Genomic DNA, 26,388 nt, shown 5'->3' with positions numbered 1-26,388 from the left:
ATGTATAGATTCACTTGCCATTTATAAAAACTGAACAAGAAGAAAAGTAGAGGAGGAGAAAATGGTTTCTTATTGTTACTTTTGTAGTTAGAATAAACATACTACATGGTGGGTAGATAAAAGAGTTCTATGGTTGTAATATGTTAGCCGAATATTGGCTTTATGGGTGTGCTACACTAGTAAAACACTCAAAGAAGTAACTAAAAGGATTAGAATTCAAATCTCACTGGAGATAAATATATCGAGGTGCACGTCTAAGTGTGCGTAAGCTTGCTTCGAATTTACTCATAGACGAATAAGGAGGAAAACCGTCTACTAATTATAAAAAAAAAATGTTAGCAGAATAAGCTTTTACAAGAGTTTACAGTACACAACCTCATAAATATCATAAAAAGAAAAGCAAAAATCAATTTTATTGGATTTTTTATTTATTATCAAAAGATAATTGAATTTTGCGTCCGTCTTTTTTTTTTTCCCTACACTACTGTTAGGTTTTTGACGTTATTGTAATAGCTACAAGGTGATATCTGCTACAAACATGAATATTTTAATTCTGATCAATATAAATAAATTATGCTACAGTTACTATAATTCATACCTTCTATGATATTTACCAATAGATATAAATGCCCTGTTAGATGTCTGATCGTCTTATGCAAAGAGCCGTGCTAGGATAAAAAAGCATCTCATAATTTACTTGTATCTAGTAAGAAGTTGGTGATACTCACCACCTGAGGGATGAGTGTTATGACCTTTTACTCCAATAGCTGCAATAATATAAATACATCAACTCTTATTAAAATTATGTTGTAACAGTTAAGTTCATAGCTCTTACAATATGAGCAATTCATCTTTGATCAACACTTATCAATATTATATTATAGCATAACTTCAACTATAATTAATACTAATAATATATTATAACAACTTGACACCGGATAGGATAGCGATTATCATACGGACTGACAAGAAAAAGAAAATTGAGGAGAGGACAAGAAGAGAAATCTCAAAAAAAGAAACTTTTTTATTGAAACTTGAGGATTGATCCCTCAACATTTAAACATGATTCTTATATAGACTACAAGACTCAAATAAGGAAAAAAAATTACAATTAACATATCTTAATTCCAATCTTATAAAGAAAGGAAATAGATTTTTATTCGAAAATAAAAATAATTAATTTAACGATCTTAACTCAAATCAAGATGCGGATCAAGATAAATTCTCTCTAAAAATATCAGAAATAAGAAAATTATCCTAAATACTTAAAAAATAAAAATGACCAAAAATAACAAAAAGGTTCTACAAAGGATTTAAACGGTGAAATTTGGGGCTAAAATTTTGAGGCTTACGGTTTCACCAGTAACAAGCGTAGGTTTTAAAATTCTGCACATGTGACGACAGACGGAGACTAATTCTGAGTCTCGAGTCAAAAATTATGTCCGTTTGAAATTTGAAGACTCATATTGGGCTTTAATACGGGTTGGGCCTACATCAGTCTCCCCGGCTTGTAAAGGACTCACCCTCGAGTTCAGATTAATTTCTTTAGTATCCATCGAATAAGGAGTTAAGTGTTTCATATTAAAGACATCAGAAGTCTTCAGATGACTAGGAAAGTGTGATTCGAGCCAATGTGGAGGAGCACCGAGAAGCAACCATGACAAGATTTTTACAATGTTTGAATTCAGAAATTACAAATGTAGTGGAGTTGCAACATTATATGGAGTTGGAAGATATGGTGCATATGCCCATGAAAGTTGAAAGGCAACTCAAAAGGAAGGATTCAATCAAGCATGGTCAAAATTCATTCACTTGGAAATCTAGTTGGAACAAAAGAGATGATAGATTTGCATCAAAGAGTAAGATCGAGTTTTTGAAGAATAAAGATGTTGGTTCTCCATTGGTCAAAGGTAAAGAACTCATCTAATCTTCAAGAAATAGAGATATTAAATTCTTTAAATGTTTGGGAAGAGGACATATTGCTTCACAATGTCCAAACAAAAGAATTATTCTTTTGAAAGAAAATGGTGATATTGGAACTGAGAGTGAATCCGAAGATGATAATGTCGTGCCACCATTGATGGAAAGTGATGTAGAAGAGTATCCCATCGAAGGTGAAGCCCTTGTCACTAGGCGTACTCTAAATGTGCAAGTGAAGAAAGAAGATGAAGAACAACGAGAAAATATATTTCATACCCGTTGTCACATCAAAGACAAGGTATGTAGTATGATTATAGATGGGGAAATTGCAAATGTAGTGGAGTTGATCTTCTGCAATATCTCGCATGGTCCGATTTTTCGATCATTTTGCTTAATTATATTCTCCAATAAGAAAACGATCATGAGTCAATACGGCCCAAACAAAATCTCCAATTTCAAAAAGTACTTGTTGACGATGACAATTGACCCGAGCCTTATACTTAGTATTACTTTCCATAATTGTCAATTTCACTCGCTCATGAATACCTCGAAGATGCTCTGTCATCTCATTTAATTTAGGACTAATTCACCCTACACGTGGAACAAGAGCTAAATCTAGAACTCTTGATGGATTTCGGCCATAGATAATCTTAAAAGGACTCAATCCCGTGGTCATATTTTTTGATATGTTGTAGGCAAACTCTGCTTGAGGTAACACCAAGTCTCACTACTTTGGTTTAGTTCCTATAAGACATCTCAGAAGATTGCCCAGACTCCAATTCGCTACCTCAATTTGTCCATCTGTATGAGGGTGGTAGGTACTGCTAAAATTTAACTGTGTTTCCAATTTCCCCCATAAACACTTCCAGAAGTAATGTATGAATTTAGTATCTTGATCTGAAGTCATGGACTGAGGAACGCCTAAACTCACGATCTCCTTGAAGTAAAGATGGAAAATCTGAGTCGCATCCATAGTCTTCCTACAAGCTATGAAATGCACCATCTTTAAGAATATGTCAACGACAAGAACTGAGTCTAAGGCTCGTTGGGTGTGGGGTAATCCCGTACAAAATCCATGCTAATATCAAGCCAAGGAGCTTCAGAAACAGGTAGGGGAGTGTACAAATCTGCATTAGTTAGAACCCCCATAGACCGCTAGCATACAGAACATCGATCAACAAAGTGAGCTACATCGCTGGTCAACTTAGGCCAATAGAAATTGATAGAAATAAGGGTCAACATCTTATCAAGTCCAAAGTGCCCCTCATTATGAAGTTTGCTTATAATCTGCTACCTTAGAGAGCAATCTGGAATGCACAACTGTAATGCAAGAAATAGATAACCATTATGCAAAATAAAATCATGTCGATAACCATCATATACCTCCTGGAATATCCTTTCGAATGATAGGTCAGCTGCATACATATCTGAGAAAACCTCAAAACCCATAAAGCTAGTACTCATGGTGGTGAGTAATGAAGAATGTCGACTCAGGGAATCTGCGACACGATTCGGACTTCCAGCTTGGTGCCTTAGTGTAAAGTTGAACTCTTGCAAGTAAGCCACCCACTTGGCATGCTGCCTACTCATCTTATGTTGATCGTTGATATACTTTATGTTGGTCTCTTTGGAGGTTGGCAAGAGGGGAGGGGTGAATTGCCCTACAAAATAAAACTCGAACCTTTCTCGGATATCAACTATATAATGAACACTTGTAATAAATAAATAAATAAAAGAGACTAAGTAAAGAAAAACAGATACCAGAGTTTTACTTGGTTTGCAATCAGGGGATTGCTAATCCAAGGAATGTAAGCGCACTATCTGATTCTCCTCTGGGCGGAGTAGCCTCTTTACAACGTTGATAGCACAAATGAAAAGAACAGAATTGAAAACACAGAAGGAATTGATTACAAGTGAGTTCTATAATCTGTGCAGACCAGTACTATATTTATAGTACTGGTCCGGGCGCCTGGAAGGGGTTCCGGGCGCCCTGGGGGGATAAAATTTTATCCCCCAACGATCAGATCACGTTTGACGCAATCCTGGTCAAAAGTCAGCTCCGGGCGCTCGAACCCTCAATAGCGCCCAGGGCGCCCGGAATGATTCCGGGCGCCCGGACCTCTCAAGTCAACTTTGTTGACTTTTTGTGGTCTGGTTCCACTGCTCCGGTTTAGCTCGTTTCGGTCTGGGTCTGTTCGCTCCGGCTCCGTTAGCTTGGGTGATCTCGGCCTTCCGGAATAGGGCTCACCCGAACCCATGTTCCGGCCTTCTCCTCGAGCAGCCTTCCTTCCCGGTTTCTCGTCCCTCGAACGCCGCGCACGTTCTTCTCGTCCACCGGTGTACTCTTCCGCGGACACCTCGTCCCTCGGACGCACCGAGCCCATCAGCTCTCTCCCGTGACGTCCTTCTCGCTAGCCGCGTCTTCCGCTCGACTTCCTGTGTTCCTAAGCTCCTGCACACTTAGACACAAGGGTTAAACAAACGCAGGACCTAACTTAGCTTGTTTGATCACATCAAAACACCTTGAGGTTCCAACAATCTCCCCCTTTTTGATGTGAGCAACCCAAGTTAAGTTAGGGTAAACATATGCAATAAAAACAATTTATATTCAAATAAGTCCAAATATTTTTCAATTGAAAAATTATATTACCTCCCCCTAGACTTAACATACTTCTCCCCCTTTGATCACATAAAAATTGGGGTTATAAACAAGTCTAAGGTAAATTTCAAACAAAACTTTGAGTGTAAAAAAAATATCTAAGTAAAGACACTCTCCAGAATTTTTCTTTCGAGAAAAAATTAAGTAAAACATTTTTCAGATAAAAACAGTCATAAGTGTTAAAAAAAAATTTAAGTTTGAAACTTAACATTCCCCCAAAAAATTCTAAGTTAATATTCATAAGAAACAATTCTAAGTCAATTTTAAGAAAAATATAAGGCAATATTATCATAAAAAATTCTAAGATAACTTTCATAAAAAATTTCTAAGTCAATTTTTATAAATATTTCTAAGATAAAAAATTTCTAAGAATTTTTTTTTTTAATATTTTCTAACACAAATTGAATAACTCTTTTAAAGCATTAAGTAATTTAAATTAATGTCTTTTCAGTTAGTCAATTAAACTTTTCATTTCGATACTTGGCTTCCAGGTCGTGGCGAGGCACTAGGCCTTCTTGGTTATTGGAGCAACAACCACTTCCTTAGACAAAGCCTCATAAAGAAATTAGTTGTTTAATTTCCTTGCTGAAAATGCTAAGTCTGACTTTAATTTTAAATTAAATAGGTTTTTGGAACCCAGTAGAGGTTCCTACCTATAGGATTAACCAAGTATTTCCTAGGTATATAGATTTTTGATATATTTCTAATTTGACTTTGATGAAATCTATAATACCAATTTAAACCTCTATAATTTCTAAAGGTAGAAATATTTGAACCATTAGATTTTTTTAATCTTTCTATTTCTTCTTTTAGTTTTTCATTTTCAACTTTCAATTTTTCAAAATCCTCTATAAGACATGATTTTGCCAAAATTCTCTTTGTTTCTAAAATTTCATTTTCTAATTTGGCATTTTTATTTTCTAATTTATACATGGATTTAGTCATAGCTTTGATACCAAAGTAAAGTTCATCAGGGGGTAAGAGGCATACCTCACTTACCATATCAGACTTGAAGCCTGAATCTCCCCCTGCTTCGCTACTTCCATCTGAGGTCGCTCCCCTTTCATCGATGCTGGGTTCTGATGTACTTTGTCCTTCGTAGTTTGCCATCAGTGCTATCCCGACATATTCTTGAGCTTCTGATTCGGATGAAGAAGTGTCGTCCCAAGTTGCTTTTAGGTTGTGTTTCTTGGGTGTCTTCATTTTGACCTTCTTGAGTTCTGGGCAATCTTCCCTTAGGTGTCCCTCCTTCTGACACTGGTAGCACCGTACCTTTCTTCTACCTTTTTGATTATTTTTATTCTGTATTTTAAATTTATTAGATCTAAAAAACTTTTTAAAGTTTCTTACCATGTACGCTTCTTGATCGTCTTCGGAGTCTGACTCGGGTTCATCCTTGTTGGTTGCGTTCAGCGCCATAGTCTGGGTTGTGTCCTTTAATATCTCTGCATATCTAGTTTCGTGTAATTCAAGGGTAGAAACCAACTCTTCTAAAGTACTTACCTCCAGGTCTTTTGAGATGTAGTAAGCATCGACGATTGATGTCCACTCCGGAGTTCTTGGAAACGCGTTGAGCGCGTAGCGTATAGTGTCCCGGTTTGTTACCATTTCACCAAGGTTTTCGAGACCAGTAACTAGTTCTTTTACCTTTGCATGTAGACCGACTACTTTCTCACCTTTCTCCAGACGGATGTTCATCAATTTGTTGCGGAGGATATCCCTTCTAGCGAGCTTCGCTTCGGACGTGCCTTCGTGGAGTTCCAAGAACTTCTCCCAAAGTTCTTTAGCAGATAAATAGTTTCTGATGTGGTTGACCTCTTGAGGCGGTAACACGCTCAGCAGGTGATGTTCCGCACGGCTGTTTGCTACCGATTCATTCTGCTCCTTCTTTGTCCAATCGCTCTCTTCTTTTTCTTTTCCATCTTTATTTATTGGATCAACAAAACCATATTTCATAATAAACCGAATTTCAAAATCTATTTTTAGGAATACCTCCATACGACGCTTCCAGTCTGCGAAGTTCCCCTCGAATTTTGGTGGAACAATGCTTGGTCCGGCCATCTTGTTGCTTCGATCGGCGGTTAGTCCTCATGAAGCGCCTTGCTCTGATACCACTTGTTGGTCCCTTTGGAGGCCGACAAGAGGGGAGGGGTGAATTACCCTACAAAATAAAACTCGAACCTTTCTCGGATATCAACTATATAATGAACACTTGTAATAAATAAATAAATAAAAGAGACTAAGTAAAGAAAAACAGACACCAGAGTTTTACTTGGTTTGCAATCAGGGGATTGCTAATCCAAGGAATGTAAGCGCACTATCTGATTATCCTCTGGGCGGAGTAGCCTCTTTACAACGTTGATAGCACAAATGAAAAGAACAGAATTGAAAGCACAGAAGGAACTGATTACAAGTGAGTTCTATAATCTGTGCAGACCAGTACTACATTTATAGTACTGGTCCGGGCGCCTGGAAGGGGTTCCGGGCGCCCTGGGGGGATAAAATTTTATCCCCCAACGATCAGATCACGTTTGACGCAATCCTGGTCAAAAGTCAGCTCCGGGCGCTCGGACCCTCAATAGCGCCCAGGGCGCCCGGAATGATTCCGGGCGCCCGGACCTCTCAAGTCAACTTTGTTGACTTTTTGTGGTCCGGTTCCACTGCTCCGGTTTAGCTCGTTTCGGTCCGGGTCTGTTCGCTCCGGCTCCGTTAGCTTGGGTGATCTCGGCCTTCCGGAATAGGGCTCACCCGAACCCATGTTCCGGCCTTCTCCTCGAGCAGCCTTCCTTCCTGGTTTCTCGTCCCTCGAACGCCGCGCACGTTCTTCTCGTCCACCGGTGTACTCTTCCGCGGACACCTCGTCCCTCGGACGCACCAAGCCCATCAGCTCTCTCCCGTGACGTCCTTCTCGCTAGCTGCGTCTTCCGCTCGACTTCCTATGTTCCTAAGCTCCTGCACACTTAGACACAAGGGTTAAACAAACGCAGGACCTAACTTAGCTTGTTTGATCACATCAAAACACCTTGGGGTTCCAACACTTTAATGCTTTATAATCAGTGAATAGGATGAATTCCTTCTGCACTAGATAGTGTCGTCAATGCTTCAAGGACTGCATAATGGCATAGAACTCCAAGACGTAGGTAGAATAATTTTTCTTGGACCTAGATAACTTATGGCTAAAGAAAGTAACTAGTTGCCCAGATTAACTCAAAACATCCTCGATACCTATGTCGGATACTTCATAATTGATCTCGAATAATCTGTCAAAATCAGGTAGGGCTAGAACTGGTGCTTTGGTCATCCTTTGTTTAGCCAGTTGAAAGCTAGTCTCTACTTCTTCAGACTACTTAAAACCCCTTCCCTTTTGACACTCAGTGATAGAAGCAATCAGAGTGCTAAAATTTCTGATGAACCAACGGTAGAAAGAAGCTAAGCCATAGAAGCTTCTGATATCGTACAAGGTCCTCGGTTGAGGCTACTCTAGGACTGCATCTATCTTTATTTGATCTGCATGTACACCACCAGTAGACACAATAAAGTCAATGAAAGTTACCGATGTAGTAAAGAAATAACACTTCTTCTTGTTTACAAATAAGCACTCCGTTTTCAGCTTTTCAAAGATAGCACGGAGATGATCAAAGTGTGATTCCCTTGTCAGACTGTAAATGAGGATGTCATCAAAGTATACCACCACAAACTTTCTTATAAAGGATCGCAAGATCTGATGCATAAACCTCATGAAGGTACTGGACGCATTGGATAGTCCAAAAGGCATGGTCATCCACTCATATAGCCCATACTGCATCTTGAATGTTGTCTTCCATTCATCACCAGGCCTTATTATGATCTGATGGTATCCGCTTTTAAGGTCAATTTTTTAGAAGACTTTAGAACCGGATAGCTGATGCAATATGTCATCCAAGCGGAGAATTGGAAACATGTAGTTCACTGTAATCTTGTTGATGGATTTGCTATCGACACACGTACGCCATGAGTCATCCTTCTTCGGTACTAGTAGGCAAGAATTACATAGGGGTTCATGCTCTCTCGGATGTGTCTCTTTTCCAGCAACTCCACCACCTAATGTTGCAATTCTTCTACTTAATTTCTTTGGGCTAAGGCGATAAGCTGGCCGATTAGGCAAACTCGACCCCGGAACAAGGTCAATCTGATGTTGGATATCTCGCATAGGTGGTAGCCCAGAAGGAAGATCCTCAAGCATCAGCTCATCAAAATCCGCTAACAGCAATTATACTTCGGCTAGTAACTCAATGTCCATGGTTGGAGCTATGCTTTGGCACGTAGCAAAGCATATACAACTCCTTGCTCCACTTCATCTAAAAATTTAGATATAGAAAGCAGATTAGTATTTTTAGCTACCGGAATTGGAGTAGTTCCTTCCCACCATAACGCCAACACAATTTTTTTCCTTTAACGTTAAGGGTATAGGTATTCTTTTGCCCATCATGAACATTACTGTGATCATACTGCCAAGGTCACTCCAACAATACATGACATGCATCTATGACCACCACATCACACCAAGCACTATCAAAATATTTGCCAATTAAAAAAGAAATGAGACATTGTTGATCTATTGTTTCCTCATTTTCTTTATTCAGGCAAGATAACTTGTAGGGTTTAGGATAACGGTCTATCTTCAGTTGTAATTTCTGGATACTCTCTGCGAATATTACATTCTCACAACTGTTGCTGTCAATAATCATCTTGTTGACTTTATCCGTAATGGTACAGGTAGTATAAAAAATATTGATTCTCAACCAATCGTCCCTCAAATCGCTCTTGGGAGTTAGCAAACTCTTATGAACAACCAAAGTCTCATGACCATCGTCGTAAATCACTTCGTCAAATGCTTCACACATCAGATCGTCAATTGTTGATGTATCTTCTATCACTTCTTCCTTGATCAACAAGTTTTTACCCTTCAGATTAGTAGAAGAGGGCTTCCTGCATTGGTGCACTATATATCCTTGTTCACCACATTGATAACATCTGACAGGGGCCTTAGAGTAAATTTGTAGTGACCATTGCAGTGGTCGCTATGATGGCTGCTGCGGTGGCTGCTACTGTGAAGGACGAGAATATTGAGGGTGAGCTGTACTCTTGGGGTGGTACGGTGATTGAGGTATGAGATATTGTCAAATGAGGTTTTGAGGTCGAAATTACGTCCGAGCATGCCCTCCCTCATACCCACTTGCACTAATGGCTAGTAGTCACTCATGATTTACCTCTATCGTATTAGTCTAGAGATGAGTTGATGGGGAAGTTGGGGACGAACGAATCACTTTTTACCATATGTGCAAAGACACAAGAGACAAACAGTAGTTGATTATCACATGTTCCTAAAGAAAGTAAACATACATTTTCATATGTTTGTGGGAACATGAAAGATTAGATTTGTAAAAAAATAATCACTCCAATGTTTATTACATCAAGTTTTAGGAGCATCAATAGTAATTCAAGTCAAATAACTTAATTAGAACAATTGCTTTGCATTCAACTTCGGTGTTAGATTAAGACGCGATAGATTGCTTTTGAAAATGCCATGATATTAAATTTCGATTAAAGATTAATATTGCATACTTACCAGTGGAATATTGATAAGTATATCTCTCACATGTTGTGCAGCTTTATAGAAAAAGACAATATGGAATAATGTTTTTAATTTAGCAAAACAATTTTTTTTAACGTTTCTAATGTTGTTTAGTAGAATTAAAAACAATTTTTTTTAACGTTTCTAATGTTGTTTAGTAGATGCACGAGTAAATTACCGAGCATGATTAACGAGACGCGTCCAAATATATATATATATATATATATATATATATAAATAAAAGTGGATGGATCACTATATTAATTGGTTAATTAATTTAGATGGATCCATCTAAATTAATCAATCATCCTTTATGGTTCATCCTCTGATCCATAAAGTACATATCAAAGGATCTCGTCTAGAGCCGAGTGTAGATCCTCTGGATCGTATAATACAATCCAGAGGATGGACCACTATATTAATTGGTTGATTTGGATGGATCCTATCTGTTTAACAGGTGGAGTCCATCTAAATTAATCAATCATCCATTATGGTCCATCCTTAGATCCATAAAATACGGACCAGAGGATTTCGTCTGGAGCCGAGTGCAGATCCTCTGGACCGTATAATGCGGTCCAGAGGATGGACCACTATATTAGTTGATTAATTTGGATGGACCTTATTTGTTTAACAGGTGGGGTCCATCTAAATTAATTAATCACCGTTTATGGTCCATCCTCTGATCCATAAAGTACGAAACAGATGAATAGATGATCCCGTCAGGAGCCGAGTGCAGATCCTCTGGATCGTATAATGCGGTCCAAGGATAGACCACTATATTAATTAGTTGATTTGGATGGACCCTATCTGTTTAACAGGTGGGGTCCATCTAAATTAATCAATCACCCTTTATGGTCCATCTTCTGATCCATAAAGTGCGGACAAGAGGATCTCGTCTGGAGCCAAGCATAGTTTACAAAATCGCGATCCGGATCGTAGGATCGTACGATCCTACGATCCTAAGACCCAAAATCGATCCAAGATCGTGCAGAATCGAGTTTTGCAGCAGGATCGCAGCAGGATCGGTAGGATCGGTAGGATCGGAACAGGATCGGTAGGATCGTAACAGGATCGGAGCAGAATCGGAGCAGGATCGGTGGAAGCTTTAAGAGGTCATAACTTTTGACTCGGATTGAACCACGGGGCCTATAATATATCAAATCAAAGCTCGTTCAAAGATCTTTAATAAATTTCAAAGTTTATCCTTAACCACCCTATTTCAAACCCAAAAAATATTATTTAAATCATTTTCGGATGCCTAGATGATTTTATTTTTTATTATTATATTTTTTCATCTTGTTAGGGTTTTAAATTATTTAAACATATATTTAATTATTTTTGAGTTAGTTTTTTATCAATAATATTCTGTCATTTTTCCCCCAAAATGATGAATTTTTGGATGTCTATTGTCTAGTATTGTGTGACATCAACCAATCTTTAGAAGATTATTTTCGACGTTCATATTTGAATCAAAGGATCCAATAACTTTTGTTATGTACGTTAGGTGCTTTATTGGCCTTTAAATTGGATCATCTTATAAACCAAGGAAATATTTTTGACGTTGAATGTGTTATTATTATTGTGTTAATAGAAATTTTATATTATTTCATTTTATGATATGAAAATATAAATATTATTACTATGTGAGAATAGTAGTTAAATTACTAGTTAATTTAAATTTGTACATGTAGTAATGTAATCTAAGGTGTTGAGTGTAAATGATTGCATATATATGCAAAATTAGTTATCTATTTATATGTAAATGAGTTTTTAAAGTATTTTTTCTAATTATTAATCATGTATGATAAGATTTTAAGGGTTTTTGGTAGGATCGTACGATTCTACGATCCGATCCTGACCGATCCGATCCTGACCCTAAATCGATTCTACGTAGGATCGCGATTCTACAAACTATGGAGCCAAGTACAGATCCTCTAGATCGTATAATGCGGTCCAGAGGATGGACCACTATATTAATTGATTGATTTGGATGGACCCTATCTGTTTAACGGGTGAGGTTCATCTAAATTAATCAATCACCCTTTATGATCCATCCTCTTATTCATAAAGTACGAACCAGAGGATCTCATCGGGAGCCGAGTGCAGATCCTCTAAATCATATAATACGGTCCAGAAGATCAATCACTATATTAATTGATTAATTTGAATGAATGAACCCTATCTGTTTAACAGATGATCCATCTAAATAAATCAATCATTCTTTATGATCCCTCTTTTAATCCATAAAATACGAACTAAAACATCCCGTCTGCATAGAGCCTATATTTTTTTGACCTATTAAGAAAGTAGAACTATAATACTTAATCAATGAGATCCATCTGACAAAAGAATTTACAAATTTGCATCAACAACGGTGCTTCTAAGTTTTTCTATATTAATCTTACAAATTTGTAAAAGTCGACCCATAGAATAAAATTATTATTATTATTATTATTATCTCACCAATAAATAGATAAATAGATGGACTACTTTTGTATGCATATCGAAACATTGGCCTTTATTTTATGATATCTGGAGGCAACCCACGTTGCAAGCTGCAAGCCTTGTCTCCTGCCCTCAATTAAACCAAGCAATGCATTTAGACGCAATTGACTTGATTTAGAGTTTCAGAATTTAGGATTTAGGGTTTCTAACACTACTGCCTTGGGCATATTTGAGTCAAAGAAAGCACTCTGGTCGAGGATGAAGCTGGGAGAGTTCGAACAAGTGACGATATGTCAACCCAGTGAGTGCTAAGAGAACTAACCAATTTACTGGTCAAGTTTGATCTCAGTGTTAGGCACCAAACTGTGCCTAACAATTGCTTGTGTCCAAGAAGTGACATATAGATCAGTGAATTCTTTTTTTAATTCTATAAGTCCGCCTTACTGAATTTGTTTGGCAGCCTAAATGTTTGAATATATCACAAGTGCAAATTTTACTGCTAGGATAGGTGAATAATAATAATAATAATAATAATAATAATAATAATAATACAGAGGAAGCAATAATAAATTATACTCTAAATTTACTCAGTAAATGAAGCAGAAGGTAAAATTCTATGTTTAAGGTATTTTTAACGGGAGCTTTTTAAAAAGGTTTATAAAATAAAAAAATGAAGGAAAAAACTCTAACTATTATAGATACAATGGTTAGGGTTTGTAGTTTAAGTGTGATAGTGAAATTTTAAACATATTTCATCTCACAATTAACAATATGGGTGAGACAGTAATTAATGATGTAAAAAAAACGTTATATAAACATTTTTATTATTGTGGAGAGAGTGGTAGATTTATTTATATTTTTGATGTGATATTACGGTAACATATTAGAGATTATAAAAGAAAAACTCATATAGAACTCGATGTAATCATATTTTTAATAAAAATTAGCTATCATAACAAACTCTAATTCATAAAAAAATTAAAATACTATATTTAATTTTAACTAAAAGACCGAAAAATGTATATTTTCTAATATTGTTGGCTCAAGATATTTATAAAAATTTCTTTGTTTGTTATAAATTTTAAAATATGAGACTAATTATAGAAAATCATGATAATACATATTTTTTTTATATAAAAAATAATCAAAAAATTATTAATAAATATTTTTAAATTATTTTTAATATAGAAAAAAATATTAACATATATAGTTTAATTTTCGGTTCATCAAAATTAATGATTAAAAGTTTTAAATTTTTAATTAAACAATAAGATAATTAAAATGAGAACATGGGATTTTGAGTGTGTTAGAGAATATTCCGAGCGACCATGAGTTCGCAGTAAAACTCATCTGTCCTTTTCTGGTTCGGCCATGGAAGGAGAAGAAGAAGAGGACGAAGATGAAACATTGACCGGAGAAGCTCTCCAAACTCCGCCAGTTTTTTGTCGAGTTCCGTGGCCATTTACCTCACCCCAATCCCCTTAATCATGCCACTTGCCAGGGGCCTTTAACTCTCCCATGGAGGCAGGCAGCTAGACCTCCGCCGCCGCCGCCAGCTCCTCGGTTACCTCCCTGCAACAGATCGCCATGAAGAAGCGGATGGAGACCAGCAAGCTCGCCTTGCGCTTGCTCCTGGGGGTCTCCCTCGCCGCCTTGACCTGCTTCCTCGCCGTCTCTGTCTTTTCAGGTGACTTCGAATTCTCGATCACTGCTCCTCCTCCTCCTCCTTTCGTTCATGGAGAATCTGACGAACTGGGCCGCCTGTTGTCTTTCTGTTTGCTCCGATATGTACAGTCGACCAACAACTGTCTCTATTCTACGGAGCTTGGACCGATCCACCGATATCAAGTGAGGAATCGATCGAAATGTTCTTCAGAGAAACAATTTCTCGCGGTTTTCTTCAATCTTTGTCGATTTCCAGGCGGAGGAGATGACCGGGAGGACACCGCCGGCGGATCCACGCAAGGCGTTGCTACTGCTGCGCAGTCAGGCGAGTCTCCGCCCAGCTCGATCGACCTGATCATGGAAAGAAGGAAGGGAGAAGACGGTGGAGGGGGAGACCGGGAGGTGGTCAATCCAGGCGCTGTCTCTGTTTTCCAGTCGAATCAGAAGTCAACGTCGGCGAAGAGCAACGCTACGAATCAGCAGTTAGGTGAGTCTTTAATTCCCATTGATTGTCGGAAAAGGACTGGAAAAGGTTTAGCTGAGACGTCGCCGTCGGAGAAGGATGTAATTAATCGGAGATTGATTCGTGATTTACAGAGCAAACGAGAAGAGAGAGGAAAGGGATCGGAGAGAAGAGTATTTGTGATTTTTCCGATTGGCGGTCGGACGTGTGCGAGATGGCCGGCGACGTTCGGATTCACGGAAATTCCTCTGCCGTCGTCGTCGTGGGTTCGGAAGCAGAGGAGGAGGCGTGGCGGATCAAGCCTTACGCCCGTAAGTTCGACAAGTCTGCGATGCAGCATATCAAGGAGGTCACCGTGCGTTCGGCCGGAGCCGGCGCCGTCGTGCAGGCTTGCACCGTTAATCAGACGTCCGTCCCTGCTTTGGTGTTTGCGATCGGAGGATACGCCGGAAACTACTACCATGCTTACACGGACGTCCTGATTCCTCTGTTCATAACGGCAAGGCAGTTCGACGGCGACGTGCAATTCGTCGTCTCGACGAGCATGTTCTGGTGGGTGGACAAGTACAAGCCGATCCTGAAGCAGCTGTCGCGGCACGAGATCGTGTACTTGGACGGCGACGGGGAGGTGCGGTGCCACCGGCGCGTCATCGTCGGCCTGCACAGCCACAAGCCGATGTCCATCGACCCGGCGAGGACGCCCGGCGGTTACTCCATGCTCGACTTCACCAAGCTGATGCGCGTCGCCTACGGGCTCGAGAGGGACCGGCCGGCCCGGCGCGCGGCGGAGCCGCCGCGCCTGCTGCTGATCCCGCGGAAGGGCTCGCGGCGGTTCACCAACTTGGAGGAGGTGGTGAGCGCGGCGGAGGCGGCGGGGTTCGAGGTGGTGCTGGCGGAGGCGGCGACGACGACCAGGCTGGCGGAGTTCGTCCGGGTGGTGAACTCCTGCGACGCCATGGTGGGCGTGCACGGCGCCGGGCTCACCAACTTCGTGTACCTGCCCACCGGCGCGGCGGTGGTGCAAATAATCCCGTTCGGGAACCTGGAGAAAATATCGCGGTCGTGCTTCATGAACTCGTCGGAGGACGCAGGGCTGCGTTACCTCGACTACTCCATCGGCCCGGCGGAGAGCAGCTTGTCGGCGCAGTACCCGAGGGACGACCCGGTGTTTACCGACCCCAAATCCATCCACAGGCTCGGATGGAAGAAGATGGGCGAAGTTTACTTGGACCACCAGGACGTGAAGATCGACGTCGGAAGGTTCCGGCCACTCCTACTCCAAGCTCGGGAGCATCTCCGGCGATACACAATTGAAGTGTGAATCAAATCAATTTGCAAATTATTATTATTATTATTATTATTATTATTATTTTCGTTGTTTATGTTGAATTGGGAATTAAAGTAAACAGGGATAGTAAACACAATCGTGAATTCGGAATTGTTGTTGCTGCAGTTGTTTAGTTGGGCAGAAAAAATTGAAGGCGATGGGAATTTATTTTTTGGACCAAGTGTGGGACCCACTTTTGTTTGGGTACTCTTCATAAGATCCCTGCCGACAAAATTGATTTGGATCCAAACTCATTTCTCCTATTTACAATTTTATATATTTATATTTTATAATTTTATATTTTTATATGAGAAAAAAAATAAAAGAGAATCTGGTTTTATTTAAAAATAATAATGAAAGACGTTCTGTACTATTTTGTTATTTTAATGCTACGTTAAGACAAATATTTCCGTAATTTAATTAATTTAAGAGAGTGTGGGGGTATGGATGTAAATGAATCAAATAGTCCATAAATTATTCGAAGCTCGATTTGATAAAAATTAATTTAATAAGACTCGTTAAGATAAATAAACTAAGTTCAAGTTTCACAATATTCGACTCGTTAGTTCATAAACATGTTCGTTAAGTTCATGAATCAACTTTTAAATAAAAATAATAATTTTGATATTGAATTTATAGATTTTACACTTTACTTATGAAATATATAAGTAAATATATTAAATTTATTTAGTAGAATAAAATTATTAAAAGATTATAACTTTTAATAAGAAAATTTTTTCTAAGTATATAATTTAATTTTTAATAAATATTTAAAATTTTAAATTATGTTTAGACTCAATAAAAGTGTGAATAAACTGAGCCATGAATATATTTGTTAAATAAAATTCGACTCAATTATAAATGAGTCAAACTCAAAAATTCAAGAGTTCAACTTGATTTGACTCGATTACACTCCTAGTGTGGAGCAGTTTTAAAAGACAACTAAATTGACGATTTATTTTTTTTACTGAAATTATAAACCCCCAAGATAATCTATCAAACACCCTCTGAGATGTAGGATGAAACTCTCTAGACAATAAACTCTACCTAAAAGTTAAAATCAATTGATAAAATTAATTATTAGTTTAACTGTTTAATAACAATTATATATTGAGAATTAGAATTATTGTAGGAGTTTGGGACCTTACAAGGCTAGGATTTGATCAAAATATTGACAAAAAAATGTTGGACAAATTTTTTTTAAAAAAACACCCTTTATTTTCATCATCATTAATAAATCAAAAAAATATATTAACAAGGTGTTCATCCTATTTTTTTTATCCTCAAAATATATTTCAGTATTAGCCTTATTAAAGTGAAGATTCATAAAAAAAAAAAAAACAAAGGTCGGTTCTTTGATTTTTATCCATTTTTTTTTTGTTAATAATCTTCAACGATCAAAAGGGCCTGGCTCTATTTGATGATTCCGAAAAAAAAAACCCAAAACTATTTTTAGAATCTTCACGCTGAACTCTCTAATAAAAACCATTCATTGAACGTGGCATCTTCTACCAACTCTATCTAACATTTCTTACACGTGGGATCCCACTGAAAATTCTTCTTCAATGATCGTCCTCTCTCCATTTTCAATCGGAACAAAATCCTCTAAATTCTGTCCAACACACTTTCAAATGCCTGCGGTCAGGAGCGGATCTTCGTATCGACAGTGGAACACCTAATATTATAGAATTTCATCGATAGAAATAGAAAATATTATCCTTTGTTTTACGTAAACATCGTCTCTCTATACTTAAATTTCTAGATCCGTCACTATCTACGGTGCTCAAAAATGGTTGAATCGTCGGGTTATGAGTCAACTCGTTTATTGAATATAACCGGATGCAAGGATCCTCGGGACGTTTTGATGAGCAAAATGTGAGATCAAGTCGGTCGTCAAGATTAAAGGAAGCTCAATTATGATAAAAGACGAATACGCTCTTCCCAAAATTAACAATGCTCAAGCACCCAGACAACAGTGCGAAATTTCTAACGTCAGAGGAAACAAAAAATCGATAAATGTGAAAGGAAAAAAAAAACAGCAGCAAAAATGTAGAATTTGAAGAAGTCAGGATTGATGGCGGGCGTGAGGCAGGTGCTGGATCGCCTCTATGAGCGTGTTCCTGAGCCTTCCCAGGTGCGGCCTCACGTTCTGGTTGTCCAGGTAGATCTTGCTCATCGCACTCCATCCTTGTCGTTGGATCGCCGATGGATCCTTCAGCACCGGATGCTCCTTCGGGAACTGCTCCCTCAGCGTGCTCTCGTCTTCCTGGATCACGTACTGCATGTACTCGATCTCCATCTCCGGCGCCGGCCGCCCGAACGCGTCCCTCGCCAGCCACTCGAGGCCGCCCATCGGCACCACCTGTATCAGCACGGCGCCGGCCGGGAGGAACACCAGGTTGGTCAGCCCCGCGCCGTGCACGCCCAGCATCACGTCGGCGGAGTTCACCAGCCGCGCGAGCTTGGCCAGGTCGGTGACGCTCTCCGGCTCCGCCGTCCGCACGTCGAACCCCAGGCTCGCCGCCATGTCCGCCATCCCCCGCTCGTTCAGGAACGCGCGCGTCTTCCTCCGCGAGATGATCAGCAGCCGCGGCGGCTTCCGCCGGATGTCCCACTCGTCCCCCGCCGGCGCCGCAGTCTTCCTCTCCAGCCCGTACGCCTCCCGCAGCATCGCCTTGAAGTCCGCCGCAGAGTACCCCGTCGGCGTCCTCGACGAGTCCACGCCGAGCTCCTTGTGGAAGCTCAGCCCGACCACCACGCGGGGGAAGCACCGCACCGCCTCCGCCTCCTCGCTCCTCGCGTCGATCACGTCGTACTTGGAGAGCCGCCTGAGGATCAACGCGAACTTGCTCACCCACCAGGGCTTCGCGTCGGCGATCACGAACCGGACCTCGCCGTTGAATCGGTAGGAGGAGACGAAGAGGGGGACGATGACGTCGGTGAAGTCATGAAAAAGGTTTCCGGTGAACCCTCCGATCGAAAAGACAAGCGCAGGAACAGAGTAATTCGCGGTGCAAAGCGGCGGGACGTCGCCGCCGGGGAAAGGCCTCATCGCCCACTCCTTTACGTTCTCCATCGCCGGCGGATCGTGCTTCCTGCAGTACGGCCTCGTCTTCCATTCTCGATCTGTAATGGAAGGGTCTAGGAAGATTGTGTGGCCGCTTCCATGGATTCTGATGTCTCCTTGGGCTTCGCAGACGTCGGATCTCTTGCTCGTTTCGAAGCATATCGCCCTGTTCCCCGCAGCCTCTGCTTCGCTCTCCGCCGCCGCCGTCGCGGAGCCCTTCGACCTTTCCATTTCGGCATGTTCCTGTGCATCTGCTGCAGGCAGAGACCGGCCAAGAGGAGCAGAGAAGCAGCGAGCCTTGAGGAGGGAGAGGACGCAGAGGGCCATGAGCATGGCGAGGAAGAAGAGAGCATTCCCTGTCTTCCTGTGCACAGCAGCCTTCTGAGCACTCCTATGGCTCTTCATCCTTCTTCACTCACACCTTTCTCTTTGGTAGGATTCTAATGGTAGACTAATGGCAGAAGCTCTCAACTTCTATATTTGATTAATGGAAAATAGAATCGACCCAGTTGATTTTTTTTCCTTTTTCAAACAAATCGAATCAAATAAACAGAACCCATATAAAAATTGATCATAATATATAAGTTGAGATTTAGATATAGTTGGTTTAATCAAATTCTAAATTTTATTAAAAAAATTAAATTGATTTAATCGAGATTTTATTCATACCTAGATTCCCTAGTAATGATCATTCCTTCCCTCTTTCTGGGTCATCGATATGAAAGAATTCATCCAATAGTTTACCAGGAAGGATGGTGATCTGCACTTTCCACTTGCTTCACAGTGACGTTGACATGAGCATATTTTGCACTAGAAGGGGATCAGCAATTTGTTCGCAACAGCAACAGTGGAGCAAGATGAGACAGACTTGTCAGGAAGAGAGTTAATACTTACTGTGTTTGAAGATTAAACATGCTGGAAGGGCATCAAAGGCTTGGAAAATATGGTTAGATGAGGAGCATGATAATAATTTTTATCAGTTTTGTATCTCAAATGTTGTTATTGGCATGTCCTTTTAGTATTTGAACACTTGTTCCATGAAGGCAATCTTTTTAGGTTTCCTGACTGAAAAGAGCCACCACTTAGTGGTGAGAATGGAGCTTGTGGTCCTCCAACGAGGTGTGAGCTGACAGTGAAGGACATGGATGCCTGGAGTAGGAGCTGCATTTTCACTGGCTATTAATTGCCATTAAGTGCTTGATGCTGGCCCTCCTGCCAACTTTGAACATTATATAAACTTAGTAGGTTTAGGCATTCAAGAACAAGAGAAAAATAATTGATAGATCTTGGATTGCCTTTTTTTGGAAAAAAAATAAGGTGAAGGCTTTAATTAGATAGAACCTTGGAGCAGCAATAGACACTTGTTAAGCCCAAGGGCTTCTCTTCATGTTGAACTAACATAAACTCCTTGAAGTTCAATTCTATCAATTCAGACTGAGCATTCTCATACAAGATGGACAAACTATAGGATATAAGACATGAAAATGCCTAATTCAACATCATCTAGTCATTTTGTTACTACTAATGACAATTGAGAATCATCTATGTGCTATCACACTCAAGCTTTAACTGGAAATTGATTATCTCCCATGTCTCCCTATGCAACTTTGGAAATTATGGTCCTAGAATGCACAATAATAATTTCTTTCTTTACAAAGGAGAAGCCTCAGGGTTCAACCTCATTTCTTAGTGTGGCGTCGAGCACCTCATTGACGAGTCTAATGAATATTGAATAAACTTCCTACCTATTCTCTCCATGCCAAGCATCTTCTGAATACCAATGCAGAAAATAAAACATAAACACAGAATAAACATAGCATTCAACTTTAGTCAGAGTATCACATGCATATCATTTCAATGATCTGACCAGCATGCTCAAATGTCGATCTACAAGGTCATATGTGTTGGCATGTTAGTAGCTGCTGTAACAAAAGATCGAGTACCAGCAGTTATCATAAAGAAACCTACATCTGCTAAATGATGAGTCTTAATCCAAAGGTTATACTACAGTATTACCATAGTCCAAAATACCGTACAAGAGATGATTCCTGTGGCCAATAACTCTTATGTGCACTCTAACAAGGAAGCCACATGACCTACAGTTCAAGCAAACCATGTATGGCGGCATTCTCAAGCAGACCAAACACCATTGTTGGGATCTATAGTTGAATACACTCCCTCATTCAGGTGCATGCGGCTCAGATGTCAATCTGATACAAGGAACATAGGAATCATCAAACTTAGCCCCATGTTAAAAGTTAAGATAAATTAGAACACGTGATCCAATGAGAGAAAGAAAGAAAGAAGAATGATTGAATAACAATCTCAGATGAAGGATCTTTCAGCTATTCTCATTCTCTGTGAATTTCTGTTCTTTAAGCACTTCAATCTATTTGGTGTTTAATTGGACTTAAATGCTAATGTCTGGCATGGTGTGAATATCAAACACAGATATAGGGATGCAGTTAACTTACGCTTCATCAACTCGAGCTTTCTTTAGTGATTGCTCATTCTCTCTCTTGTGACGCTTTTTGCTAGCATTACCTTGGGAATCACTGGAATGATTCCCAGAGTCATCTGATGGCATTTCACTTTTCCCTTGTTCAGGGTGGAGAGTGTTTTGTTCACTATGGGCATTGTTGGAAATGTCACTTGTTGATCTCCCAGTTGCAACAGCTACATCAGGAAATTCTGGACATTTCTCATTACTGATTAATTCGGAACATCGCTGGCATAGGTTCACTAACACAGTTCGTGAAGGAACAGAATCACCTGCTGAAGCATTAGTGAACGTTGCAATGGAAGGTGGCTCTGGATAACAAGGCTGAAAAGAAGTAGATGGGTCACAATTTGGAGTACTTTTCATTTCCAATTGGTTAACATTACTTTGGTGAACCATTGGCCCGATCATGACAGCATTTTCAATCTCTGAAGAAGATGAACCATTGAGTTTAGGAACTGAAGCATCCAATTTAGCTTTTGATTTTATGATCTGTGTCATAACAGTTCCAGAATCAGAGTTCCCTGGGAAATCAAAGACTTAGGAGACTTACTTTCACAAACATAAATAACAAAATGGAAATAACTATAAATGAACGACTGTTGGGAGACTCTCCGATGACCCAAACCATCATGTACCTGAGTACATTTTATCTAGGAGATAGATCAATATCAATCAGAAAAATAAGAGCAAAATCACTAACAATATTTGAATATACTTTCTATCTAGAAGGAGATAAACCTACACCGATCAAGAAATTCAGAGCAAACCTAGAATAAACTTGATAACAGCACGTGCACCAATCTGTTCGGCCTCTTTTTTGCTCCTCCCAAATTCACCTTTGAATGTTTTGTTATCAAACGAAACAGAGGAAATAAACATGGGAATGGTCCCTAATCCCGTGCAAGTCTCATATGTTGGCAATTTTAAGTTCATCTTGACGGCATACTCATACAGAATAGATTTAAAGATAGCCGAGTTCTGGAACGTAATAAAAATATGTCAGAAAAGCAATAACTTGTACCATCAATTTAATAAAAATGTTAGAACTTGTCATAGACTAACATCACTTTACAGATATAAAAACTAAATAATTGATTGGACAATTGCCTTCTGCAACGAAAACAATAAAAAAACATCAAGCTGAATCCTAATATCTTGGTTCATTTCATGTAAGCTCCTAGTTCCTATTATCATTGGTCCTAACATCCCATAATAACTCGGGCTGAGAAAGAAAAACAAATCAAACTAAAATACAACTGAAGAACTAGATTAAGCAATTTACCTAAAGGCACTCTTCTTTCTTCAAAAATACCAACTAACATCCCAGAACTCAACATTACCAACAAGCACCTTAATAATAAAGGTCTCTTCTATTTATCTTGCATTAGCCATTCGTGAGCAATGAAATTTTATTAAAACCTAAAACAAAGACAGAAATATTTAGTAGCAGGTTCTTCCTGACAATGACCAAATGAAGTTGATGAATTCTTCATTTTGTAGTGGTTAACTAACATGGTTATAAAAGTTAAACAATTAGTTTCATTACACTATGATACACTATACATTGTTAATCAATACTGAGTAACATTATCTATATTTTTATAAAATTACATAAACAATAAAATGACATATGAATGCTATGGGTTCCACTTTATACAAAACAAAATTAATACAATAAAAGCCCAAAATTATGTTGAATAAAACAAAAATTATTTACAATGGGCAATGCATATTAACTTAATATGTACATAAAAATAATCAAGAAATAAAACAGATTACTGACATGAACAATGAGCTATGATTTTCTTTGTGCTCAGACAACTATCATATGTATTATGTGTTGATACTTGTCAATGTGCATTCAGGATATCAATGTAGAATAAAAAAAACCTTTCAAGATGATACAGTCCTATTGTAGCAGCGCCGGGATAGTAGGATACTTAGCAATGTGCACTCCTATGTAACATACTATTTCATAACAAATATCAGTAAAATTTTGATATTTTAAATTATCTTGTATCTTAAATCTTTTAGTCACTGTAACTATTTCAAGTATTGTATAACACTAACTTATTTCAAATTTTATTCTTTCATCTAACAATAATAATAACGTTATGTATTCTATAAATTTTAAAATAAAAGAAAAGAGTACCAAGACAAGAGAGAAGAAACATACATTGGGAATAAGAGACAAACTGTTGTTTCTGATGAAGCTTCTAATAGCCTCCAGCGCATACTTAGCTGCATATTGTTCTGCAGCCTTTTTGTTTGAAAAGGTGCAATTTGATGTGAACCTAGATCCATCCACAATCACACTAGATCTAAACCGTGGTCCGTGAGGAGATCCTTCATTCACAGTATTATAAATTGGCAAGGGAATAGCAGATCTTTGAGCATACTCTTGTAGTTTGTTCTTATGCATAAATTCTTCAGCCATTCCTCAAATTTCATAAACTAGTAATCTGAATCAAGCAAATTTATATTCCATTGACACATATGAGATTGGATTGCAGATAGAATACTAGAGAATTTTAAAAATTAGATCAATTATTTTGTTGGGAGGAGAATCAAAGAACATACATGTTATTTTAAAGAGTCAATTTTTTACTGATTACATATTGCTGATAACTGGCAACATCAAGTAAATATCCACAGATAAACAAGCAGAAAAATTAATTAAACAGATAATCAAAATGATGTCATAGTATGTTAGCTCAAATTACTGCATAAAACAAATTCACAACATTTAATCAAGTGGCTTGTTAGTATAGTTTGTTAAGTGTTTTAGAGATGGAATGAAACAATATTATAATATTAGATACTTAGCGAAAGTAATCATAAGTAATTTGAGGAGACTAGTGTGCAAAGAATAATGCATGAAATATCTCATCTGATGCTTTTGAATCAATTATTGCACCATCTATATGGTAATTCAACTGTCAAGAGAATGTTTATGACAGCCTACAAGGAACTAAAGCAACAATGTAAAAGAAAAAATAATAATAATAATAATAATTCAATGGTTAAGATACAGAAATTCTGTAAAGAAGAATCAGGGTTTCCATTGTTTTCATAGTAAATTTACAAGGTTAGTTTCATAACAATTAGCTGTATTTGTCTTCCCAAACATTGATTTTACTGTTCTAAAATGCTAATAATAAAACATAGACAACTGAATATCTTCCAGCTGAATTTTCCTGTGTTATTCTTGCTTTACACAGTAGTCATTAAACTTGTACAAAAAAGAATCACAAATTCAAACCTAATTTAAAAAGGAATTCCGTTTCAATGACCAGTTAAACTTATAAAGGACCTAGAGAACTCTTCCTGGTTGGAATATGAATATAAATGGAAAACAGAATAACAAGGATAAAGGAAAACCATATTGAGTTCTAGTTCCTTGATTTAGCAAGAAAAATTATAAACGGGGATCAATTCCTTTTTTAAGTTCGTCGTTTTAGATCCTTATGTTTTTCATCGATCTCATTGCTAGTTTGCCATCTTCTGCAGTTCTTGTATGATGCATGGAGGGAAAGATTCAAGATTTTAAACTTTATTGACTAAGTTATCTATTATTTTATTTTGAATAAACATTTCTTTCACCGTGAAAGACAGACAATCTCTGTCGAGAACAATGTAATTAGTAGTGACACAGACAATCGGTAAATATTTTATGATTTGACACAGAAATCATGAAGTAATCTGTAACACTTTCATCAACATTTCAAAACATATCCAGTCATGTCGGAAAAAAGTTTCAGAGAAGCAGCACAAAATCAACATAAAAAAATCACATCAACAATTAAACCAAATGCCAAGTATACTCTGTTGAGAAGGATTCACTTCGGATCTTTCATAACATCTACCAACAACTAATCAAATGTAAGAAAAGTTGAGGTCAGCACCGATGGGTGGCTGTTCCAGCTCTATGAGCGTCAAAATAGGGTAATTAAATAGGAAGGGAGTAAGGGAGAGTGACAGCAGGGTTGATTTATAGACGTAATATAGAGAATGAGGAGCAGAGGACGATGGCTCGTGCCGGAATCAACCCCAGCCGCCAATAAGCGGAGGCGAAGAGGGGCGGTGGCGAAAAGATGAAGAAATGTCAGCGAAGAGAAGAAAGCGAGAAAGAATGAAGAAATAGAAACGTGGGAAAACGAGGTCACCAGAAAAACGATATTGTTCGTCGGCGATGAAGCTGCGGGAAGCTGGCGGCGGGCACAGGCGGAGATGGACAGAAGACGGTCGCTTGGCTTCCACTAGGGCTACTGAAAAGCAGACTTTCCGTAGGGTTTATAGCAAGACAAGTTTACAATTTGGACCCTAGAGTTTAATTTTTATAATTTATAGTAAAAAATTAGGGCAAAAGTCGAAGGACGTCTTGAGCGTCCCCTTTTTCCATATCATCAAACGACTTTGCTTTTTAATTAAAAGGTTGTCCCTTGGCTCTATTATCTTTTACTATTATCCTCAATGATTACCTTCGGCCTAAATTTTAAATCAATTAAATATATTATAATAATTATAATTCCATAGACCATATTTATTACCATGCATATTTAAACTATTTAAAATTATTTATATTATAATAACTATAATTTTCACAATATAAATTCAATATTATTCACCTATCATTTTGAATATACTGTAATATGTCCGACTAATTTAAAATTTAAGTGGAAAATAATTATAAAAATAGTACTAAAATGTAAATGTAGGAGGGTA

At 38.5% G+C, this 26,388-nt stretch overlaps 3 protein-coding genes across 4 annotated transcripts; 1 reads left to right on the top strand and 2 right to left on the bottom strand.

Annotated features, from left to right (window-relative positions):
• Positions 1–13,981: 13,981 nt before the first annotated feature.
• On the top strand, positions 13,982–16,204 carry LOC122024698 (beta-1,2-xylosyltransferase XYXT1-like). The gene is made up of 4 exons (XM_042583371.1): positions 13,982–14,325; positions 14,433–14,486; positions 14,560–14,790; positions 14,901–16,204. The coding sequence occupies exons 1-4, from the start codon at positions 14,226–14,228 to the stop codon at positions 16,085–16,087; spliced, it is 1,572 nt and encodes a 523-aa protein (XP_042439305.1). The 5' UTR covers positions 13,982–14,225; the 3' UTR covers positions 16,088–16,204.
• Positions 16,205–18,010: 1,806 nt separating this feature from the next.
• LOC122023968 (alpha-1,3-arabinosyltransferase XAT3-like) lies at positions 18,011–20,139 on the bottom strand. The gene has a single exon (XM_042582432.1). It carries the CDS (start codon positions 19,563–19,565, stop codon positions 18,159–18,161), a length of 1,407 nt encoding a protein of 468 aa, XP_042438366.1. The 5' UTR covers positions 19,566–20,139; the 3' UTR covers positions 18,011–18,158.
• An 811-nt stretch (positions 20,140–20,950) lies between these two features.
• LOC122023969 (double-stranded RNA-binding protein 4-like) lies at positions 20,951–25,953 on the bottom strand. 2 transcript variants are annotated; one of them, XM_042582435.1, is made up of 6 exons: positions 25,830–25,953; positions 23,840–24,125; positions 22,431–22,641; positions 21,933–22,184; positions 21,635–21,851; positions 20,951–21,370 (listed from the first exon to the last, which is right to left on the bottom strand). In XM_042582435.1, exons 2-6 carry the CDS (start codon positions 24,098–24,100, stop codon positions 21,340–21,342), a joined length of 972 nt encoding a protein of 323 aa, XP_042438369.1. In that variant the 5' UTR covers positions 24,101–24,125; positions 25,830–25,953; the 3' UTR covers positions 20,951–21,339. The 2 variants fall into 2 exon arrangements, with proteins under 2 accessions (XP_042438369.1, XP_042438367.1); XM_042582433.1 differs by having other exon boundaries at positions 21,635–22,184.
• Between the last annotated feature and the right edge of the window lie 435 nt (positions 25,954–26,388).

The sequence above is a fragment of the Zingiber officinale genome, chromosome 9B (genome assembly GCF_018446385.1).
Source record: "Zingiber officinale cultivar Zhangliang chromosome 9B, Zo_v1.1, whole genome shotgun sequence".
Taxonomy (NCBI): Eukaryota; Viridiplantae; Streptophyta; class Magnoliopsida; order Zingiberales; family Zingiberaceae; genus Zingiber; species Zingiber officinale.
The sequence above is the reverse complement of the archived record's forward strand: the minus strand, read 5'-3'. Positions and strand labels throughout refer to the sequence as shown.

What these genes read in the sequence shown, in the direction of transcription:
- LOC122024698 (XM_042583371.1), top strand. Translation starts at nt 14,226, where the DNA reads ATGAAGAAGCGGATGGAGACCAGCAAGCTCGCCTTGCGCTTGCTCCTG. An exon ending in CGCCGTCTCTGTCTTTTCAG is followed by an intron (nt 14,326 to 14,432) that starts GTGACTTCGAAT and finishes CGATATGTACAG; the next exon opens with TCGACCAACAACTGTCTCTA. An exon ending in GACCGATCCACCGATATCAA is followed by an intron (nt 14,487 to 14,559) that starts GTGAGGAATCGA and finishes GTCGATTTCCAG; the next exon opens with GCGGAGGAGATGACCGGGAG.
- LOC122023968 (XM_042582432.1), bottom strand. Translation starts at nt 19,565, where the DNA reads ATGAAGAGCCATAGGAGTGCTCAGAAGGCTGCTGTGCACAGGAAGACA.
- LOC122023969 (XM_042582433.1), bottom strand. Translation starts at nt 24,100, where the DNA reads ATGGCTGAAGAATTTATGCATAAGAACAAACTACAAGAGTATGCTCAA. An exon ending in TGTTATCAAGTTTATTCTAG is followed by an intron (nt 22,185 to 22,430) that starts GTTTGCTCTGAA and finishes TTGATTTCCCAG; the next exon opens with GGAACTCTGATTCTGGAACT. An exon ending in AAAGCTCGAGTTGATGAAGC is followed by an intron (nt 21,371 to 21,634) that starts GTAAGTTAACTG and finishes TCCTTGTATCAG; the next exon opens with ATTGACATCTGAGCCGCATG.